We start from the raw sequence: 15,774 nt of genomic DNA on the forward strand, positions 1-15,774 counted from the left end.
TTTACAGGACAGAAAGGATAACATAAGTCATTGTCAGATGACTGCATCACTGTTGGGATGTAGAATCCATCTGGCCTGTGTTTTTCACTCTGCAGATATGTTCATGTGTTCAGTAAACATCCATATGAACTTTGAAGGATGGGATGGCTACGTTCACTGACTTCAGCTGTCCTCCCAAAAAAGTGCCCCTTTTTGTTCATGAACAACTAGTATTTGTTCTGAAAATGTGTTTTCCCCTTGTTAGCTCCTAAACTTATACACAAACTGACCCTGTGGGTAAAAATCTTCTGGTCCTCTAAGCATAGGCTCCAGAAACTTTAATGTTTATGGACGTTCAGCTGAGTTGTTACCTTAGAGACGGAGTCCTTTGGGCCAGGAATGAGGTAAATGGGAATCAAGCTCTCAAAAGGTTTTTCTGCTCTTTTATGTCACTAAATAAATCATGTTAGTTTCCATTGCTGTCAGCCTGTCACTTTTTGGGTCACTTAATAATAAATATAAAAATATGAGATCACCAGGCTCATTAATACTTTATGCCTTGCTGGGTTTTGAATGGTGCCTTTGCAGTACCCTTGGTTGGAATGTATTGACTGGTGGTGGTTCTCTGCAGATGTTGCATTGCATTAAAAATAAACAAGCTGGTTTAATAGCCAGAGAAACCAGCAGTGTGATAAAACTTTTCCTTCTTGTTTATCTTACATCATTAATGGTGCTTTTTATGTTGTGTTTTTAGCTCCACACGCTGGCGTCAGTCCAGCTGAGTATTACCATCAGATGGCTCTGTTGGCAGGCCAGCGCAGCCCATATGCAGACATCATTCCTTCAGCTGCCACTGCAGGAGCTGGTGCTCTTCACATGGAATATCTTCACGCCATGGATAGTAAGTGATGTTTTCTAGAAATGCAGAGAGTCCTACAAAGGGAACTGCAGAGGTCATTCCTGGTCTGACCCAGGAGGCCTGCACACAGATAGAGAGATGAGGCTGGAGAGCCAAAGCAATGATTGCCTAGGGGACAAGGGTTACATCACGTCTGGAAGTAAACTTTGCAAGTGAGTTGGGAGACGAACAAGACTGCTGCTGAAAACAGGTTGTAAATTCTATTTCCAGTGGGGCTTGAGAAAATGTCCTTTTCTACTCACAACCAGTAACTCAATTTCGTTATTAGGATAGTTCCCTGATGATCTTTCTATTAATAAAAGGTTTACATCTGGTTTTCCTTTAAGAAAGCATGCTCCCCTCCTTCTTAGAGGGTGGTAGCCATTCTTACAAGTTGTGTATCATAGAGAGTGATAGGCTTTAAGACCACTTCTAAAATGAAGCAGCTTGCTGAATTCTCAAGGATCATGTATTAGTTTTCCTTATTAAGAGCCTTCTTTCTACACTTCAGCATCTTTCAGACCTCCGATCTGTCTCCCTTTCTCTGGTGAAGGAGGAAAAAGAGCACTCCATTCCAAACTGCTCACTGCTGCTGCCAGAAGGGATTATGCAGAGCACTCCCCTCTAGTCATTAGATGCTTATTACATGTCTTTTGAGATGTACTCTCTTCTTCCAACAAGGGAAATAAAAGGTGGTGACAAGAAAAGGTGGTGACTGCTGAGTCTTGCTTGAGTATTGTACAGAGCAGTACAATAGCATTAGACCACCTTGTTGTCCTACAGCATTTAAAAATCTCTGTTAGCGTGCAGTTTCTTCTTCCCTGCGGTTGGCTGTATGCCATAGCTGCTGGTCTCAAGGAGTATGGGAGTTGGGAGGTTTACTTCTGGAACACATGGGAAAATAGACAGCTACTCCTGCAGAGCACATGCCTGGGAGTGTGAAGTAACTGAACGACCAACAATTTTTACAAGAATCAGGCAAGGCAGATAGTTGTGAAGGTGGGCAGGGAAACTATTTTCATTCTGCCACCTTGATAGTGAAGGAGTTTTTAATGAAGTTTTTTGACCGCAATTTTACTTTAGTATAGCATTGCATTGTGATCTTACAGCAATGTAGCATAACTCAAACCCACTTTGGAAACATAATAAACCCACACGAGTAGTCTGTCCTTAAACCAGAACTGAATGTGTAGGGTTCAGTGCTTGAAAACTCAGGAATATGATACTTCTTGATTTGGATTTTGAGAAGAATAGGGAGAAACAAGGTACACTGCTAATGCATTTGATGCATATTAGTAATATATTGCAGAATGGAAACTCTGTTATGCATTGGTCTGGTAATGTAAATCTGCTGCTAGTTTCCAGCTGCAACAACAAATTCCCAGCCTGCATGAGTGGGCACAACTTCACTGAGGTAAAGGGATCATAGAATTACAGAATAATTTGGGTTGGAAGGGACTTGTATAAGTCATCTAGTCCAACCCTCCTGCAATGAGGAGGGGTATACATTCTGTACTTCCAATGCTTTTGGTTCCTATTTGGAGAGAGTTTCTAAATGTATGTAGGTAGCGTTACCAAACCACATAACTGGATGCAGACTTGATTGAGTTTGTTCGCTCTACAGGAATATGGATACCCAGATGTAAGCAAGAAATTTCACAAAAACAGAAGGCATTCCAGTATTCATATAAATTATGGTATTTGCACAAAGGACCTTTATGTTTTAGTAGCAATTCTATACTCTGCAATAATCCACAGAGAACTGCAAGCTTTTGCATCCCAAGAATGTTCTTACTTGAGGGAAAATGTTTTAACCTGTGCCCATAACTTCAGCCCCTTCATAAAAGGTGCCTAAACACTATGGCTAACAGGGCTATTTGCTGTCACCAGCTTTAGCTATGGTGTATTTGAAATATGCTCTTTAATTTGTTTTGTATTTGTTTTAAAAAATTAAGATCACACATTTGAGATTCATTATAGCAGCAACTTTTCAATTAGGGATTATTTCAGAATTAAAGACAAAATCTGTGTAGCACTATTATGCAAATGGGTTATTTTTCAACAGTAAATAGAGAATTAAAATAAGAGTGAATCCTAGTAGGGTCACTCAGCTCACCTTCTGTATTTGATGAGAATGTGTTTAGTCAGGCAATAGCTGCTTTTATCTAAATAGAGTATGAAGTTACCCTTTTACTTTGTAAAAACTAATTAAAACTATCCTAACTTGCATGGTTATACAGTAAATTAATTGTCATTAAGTAGAAATCTCAATGTCCTATCATTCATCATGCTAAAGAAAACCCCTTTCGTCTTTGTCAGAGTTTGAGATTAGAAAGGAGAACAAAACAATTAGCAGGAAGCCAATATTAAGGCCTTTAGAAAATAAATAATATGAATGCTCATGTTTGCATCTAATAACAAAGTACAGTGATCAATGCAAAGCACTGCCATTTGGTTGGATCTTTTCTTTAGTTGTTTTTTTTTTATGGTGATCTTAAGGTACTCTTTTGCCTTTGCCCCTTCTTGTTCAAGGAAACAGAAGAGAAATTGGTGGCTTCATTTATTATCTGGTAGCTTCCCTTATTATCTGCTGTCAAATTCTGAGCAAGTTGACTCAACTCACTCAAAGGCTGCTGCTCATTTATTCCACACAACAACCAAACAGATACAAGCAAGGAATTGTTCTTCTTTCATGAAGCAAGTCTGTCTCCTAATTGTGTGTTTATACAGCATCTAATGTAGTAATTTGGCATCTCTGCCCTCTCCTGTAGTACAAATAAAAATTCCAGCACCAGCTTGCACTGAGCACAATAGCATGGTACATACAGTTTGTGTAGTTTTGGGCCTTTTGTTTTGCTCTCTGATACTGGAAAACAGATTTCAAAGTGGAGATGATAGGAGTGGGAGAAACATTAATCAGAAAGGTAAATTTTGCCTAAAGAGCACTAGACTTCTTGAAGTTCTGAACATCACTGTCTAATATATTGTGGAATGCTTAATTGTCATTTTAAGTCTCCCTGTCCTGTGTGGCACGGAAAGAGGAACAGAATTCTATTTGCTACTATAAAAGATTTTGTGGCCAGAATCTGAGACCAAGTCTTCCTGTCTTGCTTGATGTAAAGGGGTTAGATGTACTGCTGCCTCTAAGTATAATGTCAAAGTAACTTAGAGGGGAGAAGATGCCAACAACTGAAATTCCTTGTTGTGCCTCTAAAGATGCTGTGTGCAAAAACTGTCTTTCAAGCACCTAATTCCAAGCCACGGCCTTCTGGGTTTGATGCCTGTGTTTTTCACTTGGAGAGTATGTTTTATTCTGCTTTTAGACTGCGTTCCATGGAAGGCAAGCAATATGTTCTCTGAGGTTTCTAGTCACCCTGAGAGTATTAATATTCTCACTCTGACTAATTTTTGCCTGTGCTCACTCAGAATTGGAAGGTTTTTCTTTTTCAAAGGTGGTCAGCAGTGACCTACCCTATTTGGCATTAGAAGCACTGACAGCAACCCAACTGATGTAAAGAATTCAGCCAGCCTGAAGAGTTAAGCCTGTGTGAGAAGCTTTGGACAAGGTTTCATTTCTGATTTTCAAGCCCTGTTGAAGAGTGAGGGTGGGGCATCAAGGCCATTGCTTTTCCTCTCATACCGATGATAGATTTACTGTTTTGAAAACTAAGACAATTTATGACAAACTTGTATGAAGTTAAAACAAAGTTTGCACATCTGTGAGCAGAAATCAGAAGGAAAAGAAAGGAAAAAAAAGCTTAAATGTGGAAAAGAAAATATCAAACTTCTCTATTCACAGCCTTTCACAAAAACTAGTGCCTGAGACAGGTTCAAAGAAGTTTGATATAAAGGGATGGAATAAAAAAAAAAAGGTTTGATGAAGTTTGATTTAAAGGGGTAGAATAAATGATATATGTCTGAAGATTGCCTTATGAATGATTAAGCAATGCTAAAAACTTCAACTCAGAAATCAAATTCATGGGCAAATTTGCTGGATGGCATGTTCAATTTTTGAAATTTATGATGGAGATAGATAGCTGTTATTTTAGAATTGATCTCCACCCCAGGAATAAGATCTTTTCTTCTGACACTCAATGGATTTTTTTTGTCTGCACTCTCAAGTCTAGTATCAACTACTGACTTTTTATTATTACCATGTCTGCTCCAAAAAGGTGATATTCCTAAATAAGTCTTCACTGTCAGCTTCTCTTTGCATGCTTTGCCAAAGCTAATGTGTGTTTTTTTCCAGCACTTGCACAGAGGTATAAGGATTTTTAGTGAGTCAGTGCTCCTGTATTTTTTTTTCGGTTTTGAAGCATTATCAAGTAGGGAATGTAATGCTTTGGTGGGAGAATACTGTGAGCAGATGAACGTCTCAGATTGCTAAATAAATATTGAAGTGTTTGTTTTTAAAATAAATGTCTGGGCAAGACTGAGAAGTTTGTTTCAGTATTCAGAGGCGCTGACAAATTGTGACCTATTCCTTTTTATAGTAACATACTAAGACCGATGTTATTTTAAATTAATAGTTTAGCAAATGCCCTGCAGTGTGGTCAGCTCATGCTTAAGGCTCTTTAGGCATGTGAAACCTAATTAAACCGTGAAGATCTGAAAATACAGTAATTCCATTTAATTGTATTTTCAGTTTTGAAAGTCATGGCCTCTCTTGAAGTGAATCCCTTTCTCCTGTGGTCAGACTTCAGAGCTCTTGCCTGGCCTCAGCCATTGGCTCCTGCTGTGAAGCAGAAATACTTCTTTTTTACAGGAGACTTACCCCTTAGGAGGCAGTTCCCATCCCAGGTAAATGGAGAGGACTGCCCAATTCCTAGATCTAGGTGGGGCCTGAAACAGGCAGTACCTGGGGAGAAGCAGCAGCTGAGGATTGCAGCATGGCATGGCTGAAGCCAGAGCTCTACCCCTCACAGCTGGGAAGAGTGTCTCTAGGAGTGGGTAGGTCTCTTCTCCCAGGCAATCAGCACGAGAACTGCACCAAACTGCACCAGGGGAAGTTTAGACTCAAGCTGAGGAGAAAGTTCTTCACAGAGAGAGATTTTAGCCATTGGAATGGGCTGCCCAGGGAGGAGGTGGAGTCACTGTCCCTGGAAGTGTTCAAGAAGGGATTGGACATGGCACTTGATGCCATGGTTTAGTAGTCATGAGATCTTGGGTGACAAGTTGGACTTGATGATCTTTGAGGTCTTTTCCAACCTTATTGATTCCATGATCCATCAGCGGCCACAGATCCGGTGCATTCCCTGCAGACCAGGGACAAGGATGCCCTGGCAGCAGCTGGTGGGCAAGGGGGAGATTTAATGAGCAGTGGGCAGAGAGGGGCCTCTTACAAAATGCATAGCATGACTTAGGCAAAGGATAAACGAGATGGGCTCAGCCCAGAGAAGGCAAGGAGGAGGAGAAAGCAAGTCATTGCAGTTTTTGAGGATCTGCCAGGCACCTCAATTTATACAGGGGGTATAAATTGCCCCCCCGTATGATCTGTCGAGGGCAACCATGCTGCTCTGCAAAATCACAAGAGCTATGCTGAGTTGCAGCAGTGTTTGTTCAGTCCAGTCTGAGATGTGGGCTAGGGCACCAATGAATCTGCTTGGGCAATTGTTGCACCAAAACTAAGTGGTGTCTGACTGCAGAAGCAGCAAAACGCAACTACCATCTCCTGCTTTTATTGACCAGTCTAGCTTCAAAGGAGGGATGCCCAGGTGCTGGTGTTCTTAACAACTGCTCCACTTTGTGATCAGCCTTAATGCACCCTCTCTCTAGTTAGCATCAGTAACCATCGGTCCATGTTTACAGGCTTGTAATGAATTTATCAAATAAGTGACAAACTCTTTATAGTTGTTTAGATTCAGAACTGGACTTTAGATCCACTAGAATTATTTTTTCATAAACATTTTTTCTAGAAATCCCATTTGAGTCTGTTCCTACACAGCCGTCAGTGGCATGTTGCAGAAATTTAACTAGGTCTTGTCTATGAAAAGAGTGGGAGCTGTGCTTGTGTGCTCTCAGAATCTCTGCTGCCTTCTTGCTGGCACAATGAGGTCTGTACACATCACTTTTAAGGAAAACAGAAGGCTCATCATAATATTCACACAACTGCAAACTGTTGCCCTCGTAGGTAGCACACCATCAGGATGGCTGGTAGCACATAGTAGGGTAGTAGCAGTGCTTGAACGACCTCTCATTTCCCTGGTCAGACAGTATCTAGACGGTCTTCCTTGTTCCCCTTCACTTGCTGTTTAACCAGGAGTGCCTATACTTAGCTATCCCGTTATAAAACCACAATAACAGAGTTTATTCACCTTAAAGCACTTGAATTGTATCCTCAGCTGAGGCAGATTTCGGAGGTGGTGTCCTCCTTCATGCTGGCTGAAGAGTCAGCAGAGAAGAGTGGATGAAAGGCATAACTACAAAGTATTACTATTTTTGTTTCACCTTTACATGTGTGTTGCATTTCCATATTAAATATGTTGCAGTTCCTTATAGCTGCTGGTCATTGCTGCATTTTATTTTAGCAAAAGTAAAAGATCTCTGAGATATCTGAGAGGCACAAAGCACAGCACTAATAAAATATCAAGCAGACACAGTACAATAGCAAGCTCATATAAAGGAGATAAAACAGATTACATAAAATAACGTGTAATAGCTTTCAGGAAGAAGTAAATGGCTATGCCTAAATTTTAAATGATGAATCAAGAGCATGAATATTCACTGAAGCAGTACAGGCTAAGGCCTGTTGAGGAGACAAAGCTCAAAGGAAAAAGCCTCTCTATTAGCCAGATGTTGAAGAGAATTGACACCCATGTTGGCTGGTTGAGGCAACTCAAAGCATAGATTGGATGGGGGAAGATCTGCTCACACAGGCACAGCAGCAACAAAATAACAGCTTTTAATACCAGATGAAAATCTTGCATAGCACACACAGCAAAATAGGGCAACCTACTCAGCTGTGTAAGAAAAACATAGTGGCAGATTCTGATCCAGCTTTGTCCCTGAGGTGAGTCTGATTGAGGAGTTCTTGTTAATGTTAGACATATAAACTTAAATATTCTGCTGAAAAATGGTAGTGGGCACTAAGACTTAAGCAAGAGTTAGGAAAGGCAGACCTATAATGGAGACTTCTGGCCAACTGTGAATTATTAGGAAGTTACAGAGAATGTCAGGGACTCTGGGAGAAGCAGCTGTAAAGTAGGCATCAAACCTGAGACCTGCATGACCCTGACCGTTGGGATCATTAGGAATCAGTCCTTTCCTGCAAGTTAAAGGGATTAAAAAGGTAGAAGCAGCAGAACTGTGAAAGCAAATAGTTCAGTACACAGTGGGGAAGCTTGTTCTTTTTGGTCTCAACCAAGATAGAAAATAATTAAATAAAGGGCAGGCATTTAAGGTGATACATCTTCCATCAAGACTGCAGAGAGTTGGGATAGCATGGTAAAATAGAGCAGAGGAGGAGGAGATTGCCAGAGAAGCAGAGAACATTTAGGAATACAATACATCTTTATTAAATGGTATCTGTATGCTTCACCTCTCTTTGCTGCTTTGAAAAGCTTAATCTCTGGTTTCAAAGAAATTTGGCAGTCATAGGCCCCTGTACACCCCCAACACAAGAATATCATGGGATCCTGGACAGATTCAAATAAGTCTTACTGTCTCTCACTGTAATACTGTGAATGTCAATTTGACTTCTGCTGATAGAATGACTCTTTATAGTGTTTTTCCAGTCCTGATTTTTAGTCTGGCATCAGATATCAACCAGGCACAATTAGAGTCAACAAAGGAGAAGCTGCCTCTTCATTTCTGCATTGTGTTTCACAGGGTTAGCTTTAGCTGCGTGTATTAAAGTGATGTGGGTTTGGGTTTGCTGGCAGCCTGGATCTGAACCACTATCTCATTGCTCATGGTTGAATTAATGATGTGAATGTCTAAGAAGCCATCAGATTCATAAATCACCAGAAATGAGAGGGATAACTCATAAAAGTCTTTTCCTTTTGTTTAGCAATTTATCATTTTGCTTGCACATTAATAAACAGCTCCCCTGAGGTAAGCCACAGGAAGATAGATTTTTCTTCCTAATTTTCTTCAATCGTAGCCAGTAGATCACAAGTGGAGAGAGTGGGCTTGTCACAGCGTGTTGGTGTCTTGTGACTCCCTCAACCCATCACTGATAACAAATAAATGCGATTAAGTACCCTGGTGGATAATTATTTGTGTTTACATAACAGGCGCCAGGTTTCCGAGTCCGAGGTTGTCAGCTAGACCGAGCCGAAAGCGTACGTTGTCCATATCCCCCCTGTCTGACCACAGCTTTGACCTTCAGACCATGATCCGGACATCTCCGAATTCCTTGGTCACAATTCTCAATAATTCTCGTAGCAGTTCCTCAGCCAGTGGTTCTTATGGCCACTTATCCGCAAGTGCAATAAGGTAAGGACAGCGTTTTGTACCTCTCCGCTATGTTCTCATTTGTGCGTCATACACACGTAGGCCAGTTTGAACGTGTGCTCCCATCTTCTGTTTGGGTTTGTCAGTATCTGTGTCTTACAGTCTCTTAATGTATGCTCACGGGAGCTTCTTTCTTTTTCTTGCTCAGAAAGATAGCCACAAAGGACTTTTTTTGGCATATTATTGTCCAGGGCAGGTAATACTTTACCTGACCAGGAGTAATCATGCGTGCCAGGAATCTGTTTTCAGAGAAGCTCCAGGATAGATTTGTGACATTAGGTCACTTGGGTTCTTCTGGCCAGAGCTATCATGAGCAGTGAAACATGCCTGCATCACAGTCATCAAAGAGTAAAGCACAGATGTGTGGTACTGTTCAATTTTAGTGTTTGGCTAGAAAGAACTTCTTGGTATATACCTCCAAGTCTTTTTTTCATATTTCAGTTTGTAAATTGAAAGATCAGGCTTTCTGTGGCTATATTATCTCTTTTTTTTGTAGCAGGTAAGTACAGTTACCATCCAGTATCATCAAAAATGCTCTGATTTTTTTACTAAATCAGACCAAAATGGCTGTTCTGGAGGCAGAAGAGCAGAGTGGCAAGGAGAGAGATGGGCAGAAGTTGTACAGGAAAGGGAAGCAAGAACAGGATACAGGGAGAATGAACAGAATCAAGTGTAAAAAATAAGGGAGAGGAAGACAATTAATAGAAGCAGCAGAAATAATAGCTGCAAGTGCAGAACATCCTCATATTAGTGACATTGCTATATGTTAACTGAGAAAAGCCCTTTTGGTATGCCAAAAAAAAAAAGAAAGTCCCTACTTCTCCAAAGTCTCAGAAAATAATGGTTTTGCATTTGTGACATCAAAACAGAGTGCTGATGAGTTCCCTGGCGTAAAAGTAGCCTCCACCATTAATTTGCATTGAGGCAAAGGAGCAAGTCCCCACAGCAATATCTTGAGTTCTAAAAGAGCTGGGTTTGGCAAGGCTCAAATGTCTCTCTAGCAAAAATGACACACACACAACTTCAAAAACTGACTGCAGGGGTTTGCAGTTTTGAAGAAAATGGGCACGTGACTGGTGTGTTAGCAATCATGAGCCTACCAGACTTGGAAAGTGACAGCACTGTAAATATTTGGTATTAGTGTAAGTGCTGTTGGGTTTTTTTTAAGCACTTCTTTCAAATAGTCATGTTTCATATCTCTGGTGTACTTGAATAGCTGGATAGTATTTCACAGGTATGATATCATAGCCCTGCAATATATCTCTGTAACCACAGTTTTAATTATGAAGCTCCATAGTGTGGAATATGATTTATGTCAATAGCTGGCAGCAGCTTGGAACCACATCTGTTAAATACATGTACTATGTAGAGGTATACAATAGCCACTGTCATTAAGATGGGATGGCATTTCAGTGATTAACCTCCTTTTCTGTTGCTTGTAACTTGGGCAAAACAAATAGTGATTAAAGTTGGCATAGTCTCTACAGTAGAGTAAGTCTTCCCTCCTTTTACTCTTCCTCCACATCTGGAAGTAGTTGGTATATGGTTTTGAGACGCAGAATCACAAACCTACAGGCCATCCCTGCAAAGCCAGAGTCAGATGAATAGTTTTGTTGAAGACAGTTGCAGAACTGGGATAAGTTAAAGACGCTAAGGAGGAAAACTCTGTCTTGTGAACTGAGCCTATAGTTCACTGAAGCTTTCAGCACTTCCTGGTCATACTTTCCAGTAATGCATAATCCAAAATGTCACAATTTTGATTTTTTTTTTTTTTAATGCCTTATTAATGTGAAAAGTTGGAAACTTTCACCTCTGGTCTTCCCAGTGCAAAGGAGGGAAAGAGAGCGAGCTAGCTCTTGTTCCACCTTTGGAGATCACCTCTGTTGACACCCTTGAACTTCTCCCATATGAACTTGTCTATAAATTTGCACCAAAATAAACAGTGACGTAGAGTATTAAACCCCAGCCACATTTCATTGCTTTAATAAATTCCAAGACTAAATAGCAGCCAGACTATCAGCAAAACTTAATTTACTGCAACTCACTCTATTCTAAAGAATGCATTCAGCACAAGAACTGCTATACCAAACCAAACTGCAGGCTCATCCCATTTAATACCCTGCCTGCAACAGTGATGGAAGTGTAAAAAGACTTTTCCTAGTGTAAAATGCCAGCTTCAGGAAACTTGCAGGTAAATCTCATAAAAGTTGCTGAAAGAAAATGGTACAGTTCAGTAGGCTGGAATTGTGAGACAGGAAGAATTTGTATTTTAGGCAACATCAGTAGCATTAACTGTGCTTCACTTTGCAGAATCCGACTTTTAGATCTTGTTCCCAATCACTTTTAGCTTAGCCCAATCTGTTTACACTTGGCAGTGGTTTTTGTGGCAGATACCTGATCTAATGTTGAGTATTTCCAAAAGCCATCACCAGAGTTATTAATTCATCATTAGGGGAGAAGAGTCTTTCTTGTGCAAACTAAAAGCACTCTTGCTGCCTTTCCAGTGAGAGGCTAAATTTAGTCAGAAACGTTGCCTATATGCTATAGATGTGATCCTTGCTGTTCTTGAGAAATTGTCCTGTTCAAGCCAAGTGACAAGCCCTTCTGAAGTGTTTTCTATTAGCATGCATTAAGCAGGCTAAGTATTCAGCATGTTCCAGTCCAAGGGCCACAGAGAGGAAGGAGCACCTTTCCCTGCAGCTGCAGTTCTCTGGTTAAGCTGGTACCTCTTTGGGAAGCCTGTGGAGGCTAAGCTGTGTGCCCAGCCCTAACAGCCTTATGAAAAAGAAAGCAATCTTCAGGGGAGACAGGATTCAGACCAGGAGCTGTCTAGGTTAAGTAGGCTGGGACAAAATGCCTTTGTGTAACACAAACCGTAGGATTGCATTAGAAGAGAGCAAAATCTGCAGACCAAAGCCTGCAGAAGGCAATCATTGAGGAGAATGAAGGTACTGCCCCCTTGTGATTGTGCTTTGATGCCATCTTTAATTGAAGGATTGCAAGTATTTTTATTCAAAGGTCCCTGCCTGCTTCAATACACAGGCTGAGCATCCTCTGGATCAGTCAGGGCTGCAGGATCTGGCCTCACCTGATTCAGGCAGATCAGGGACAGGAGCCTCTTACCTGGCTGGTTATGGCCAGAGCACAGACCCTGACCTTGCAGCACAGTGCCAGCCTGATGCTGGGCAAACTGAGATAGTTGGAAGTGACCACCAGTCTCACATAGTTTCCCTTAATTCTGCAAAGAAACTGAGCTGCTCACAGTGATGGCTTGACACTCCTGACGGCTGTTTTGAACATCTCATGTACTGTGTCATATTAATTAACCTGGGAGATCTGGTCTCCATGTCTGAAATTGGGCAACCACAATGAGCAGCACTGTTTACCTTCATCTTTCTTTGATTCATATTCCTGTGCAAAATGAGTCCCTCCCCTTCACCTCAGGGGGACGCTGAAAGCATTAATGTTTTGTGAAGCACTTAGATTATACAGTGATGAGAAAGGTAGAGAAGCTCAGGAGGGTATCAGTAATTATGTGTTCACGGGTGGTTTAAATACCATGGAAGGATGGCCTGTGGGCAATACGCTAGGCAAGAAGAGAAAACCTGCCCAAAGGTCTCTCACTGAAGATTATTTTCCATCCTGTGCACTCAATAAGTTCTGAATCCTGCAAGGGGGAGAAGGGGTGAATGGTCTTATAACTTTTAAAGTTGATGAGGCAGTACACAAAGGGATGGGCAGGTTTAGTTCTGGTATATTTGATTTTGCAGGCTCAAACAGTGTCCTGCAGACACTTTCTTAGCAGAAGTGGCACCTTTGGGAAAAAAAAACCCAAAATAAAACCCAACACTATACATTAGCTGAAAAAGCACAACCTGTGGCTAAAGAACTGAATCCTGAGCTTCACACAGCTTTTCAACATAGGACCCTCTCTATGAGCACAGTGAGTTGTTGAGGATGAGACTGAATGAAAAGAGCCACATTTTGTGTTCTGTTTTTACAGAGCCAAGCAGAGAAGTGCTCTGGTCCTTGACATGGGTACTACTGCAGTTTGAATAATAAGTAATAATAGTTTAACACAATCCAGATAGGGCTTGACTTGGTGGGCACTTTGTCATTGTCAGCTGGCAGTGTAAGGCTGTATCCTGACTGCTGGCTGCGTACTTGAAAAGAAGATGTCTCTCCTGCTGACAGCTAATAGTGGAGCTCCTTTAACACACCAGGTAGAGTTTCTACTCTGTGCATTTGAAAACACCTGGTTTAGGTCTCAGGTGGGAGAGATTATGCAGCAAGGAGGCATATGAAATAGCATCAAATGAGGATAATCCTTCATTTGACATTTACTCATTTGGTTACCTGCCTCATTCCTGCAGTGCAGCACCCCTGCTATTAATCTTTTGTCAGGATGTACTTAATGTTATATCTGCTACCTGTGACAATTATTAGACTTCACACTTCAGCAGCACTTCTTTTTGAGAGGCAGCATGGCCTAGAGTGAATATAGAGGGGGTAATCACATCCCATGACATTATGAGTACTGATTCAAAACCTTTACAAAAGATTAGCTGGTCTTTAATAAACACAGGAGGTTGTGACTTCGTGTTTTATATGATCTGAAATTCAGAACCTCTGTATTTTTCTAGTCCCTTAGCAGTGCTGCAATACCAAATTCACAAAGTCAGTTTTCAGGAGAATCCCCTGTCAGCCACAAGGTGTTTAAATCAGTAGTTCCACTTCCTACAAGAGACTTTCTCTGGATCTAGGCAGATTTATCTGTGAATACACCTTAGCCATCTCATAACATATTAAAATTCAGTTTTATGTAAGCACAGGAACCCTTTGGGATCTACTTCAAGATTTGAAAGAAACTGAGAAAGCACAGGAACACTTTACCCTCTCCTGCCCGGGCTCTGCCCCTGTTTCCCTGATGTCATCAGAACAGGAAAGAACAATTAACATGCTGTGGTTAATTACAGCCAGATCCTGGCTGTTCTGGCTCCTGTCACTTTGCACTGAGCTTACTTTAAGCTGAGCATCAGGGAATGGTGGTGAGAGTACTTTCCACAAAGAGCACTAGAAAGGGATAGCCAGATGTGTAGGCTGAGTGTAAGCAGCAGTGGATTAATATCAATGAGGAAGACAAGTCTGTTTCTGCAAGCAGATATTGGAGTCTCAGCAATGTCCTCATCTCATAAAAGCTCCTTGAGTAGTATTTGTTGTATAATTAGTCAGTGCCCTCCTTTCTCAACTGCTTTGTATCTAAAGACAACTGACCATGTAGTAATGTATTTCTCCAGTTTCCCTTGGCAAACATGAAGACAAAAGCAAAGAGAAAAATAAAAGCAGAGTTCAGGTATACAAATGAAATAAAAGGTTATCACAGAGAGAAGTGAAACTGTCTCCAGCAGAAAGCCCAACAGTCTAATTATACACCATCTCAAAAAAGCAAGAGTATCCTTTTATCAGGCTTAAATTATCCAGTTTCCAGATTTAACAGAATGTCTCATAGTTATAAGAAAGGGAGCCCTCATGTTCATTCTTTATTCAATATTTTATATATTCTTATTATGTCTCCTCTTATTCATCTCTCTGAAGCAAATGGTTGTTTTCAGTCTGCTCTTTAGAGAGTTCTTGCATTGTCATTTCTGCCGATAACAGTCTGAAACAGCCTCCCTCTCCTACATTCAATAATATTCCCGAAGAGGACAAGTAATTCAAATGCACTGTGATTTTCTGTGTTCTGTTTCCCATTCTATTTGTCTTAACATACTTTTGCCATAGCTTCACATTGATCAAATTTTCATTCCTCTGCTGAATTCTGCATGGAGATAAGCAAGTGCATCTTGTGAGTTGGCTCAGCTAATTTAGAACCAGCCTATGAGTGGTTCAGCTCCCCTTTGGTGTCGATATGCATCTTGCTATCAGCATTGCTCACTCATCTAGCATGCTTGGCTCTAAAGATAGCCTCTTAGCTCTCCACCATGCTGCTCAACAGAATTTTGTCATACATGTAGATTTCATTTTTTTTCGTGCTCAACTCCATGCCCAGATTGCTGACAAGTGCCCTTAAAAAACAGAAGGCCCCTTCTGAGGCTTTGTATCTGACTTACACTAAAAGCCAGCTACTTGGTTCTTGCCTTTGATTTCTGTTTTAGACTGTGTAAAGTCTGTATATTTATGTAAATGAATCTGTGCAAAAGGACACAATCACATGCTGCTTAACGAAACTAATCTTAAAAAGGACACATTTAAAGTAGAACATGATATATACAGCAGTGTTTTACTCCATTGTGATAGAGCAGGATAAAAAGTGTGCTAATTTTTGTTAGCATTACAGATGTTTAGCTGTTTTATTGTCAGGTGCAAAGCTGAGAGTGAAAGCTTTCCTTACATTAAAAGGTCTCTAGTTAATTGCATATAATGTGTTGTAAATGAAGACTTAG

General features: G+C 40.8%; 1 protein-coding gene across 4 annotated transcripts in view; it reads left to right on the plus strand.

The window, feature by feature from the left end:
* The window catches only part of GLI3 (GLI family zinc finger 3), a 214,985-nt gene that overhangs the window by 148,584 nt on the left and 50,627 nt on the right, over window positions 1-15,774 (plus strand). For all 4 annotated transcript variants that reach the window (XM_068156833.1, XM_068156834.1, XM_068156837.1 and 1 more), the window contains 2 exons: window positions 734-880; window positions 9,112-9,313. In XM_068156833.1, the coding sequence (XP_068012934.1) occupies window positions 734-880; window positions 9,112-9,313 (349 nt within the window). The remainder of the gene's footprint in view (window positions 1-733; window positions 881-9,111; window positions 9,314-15,774) is intronic.

This window comes from Melanerpes formicivorus, unplaced genomic scaffold (genome assembly GCF_026170545.1).
Source record: "Melanerpes formicivorus ecotype bairdi unplaced genomic scaffold, bMelFor1.0.p_v2 SCAF_35, whole genome shotgun sequence".
NCBI classification, from domain to species: domain Eukaryota; kingdom Metazoa; phylum Chordata; class Aves; order Piciformes; family Picidae; genus Melanerpes; species Melanerpes formicivorus.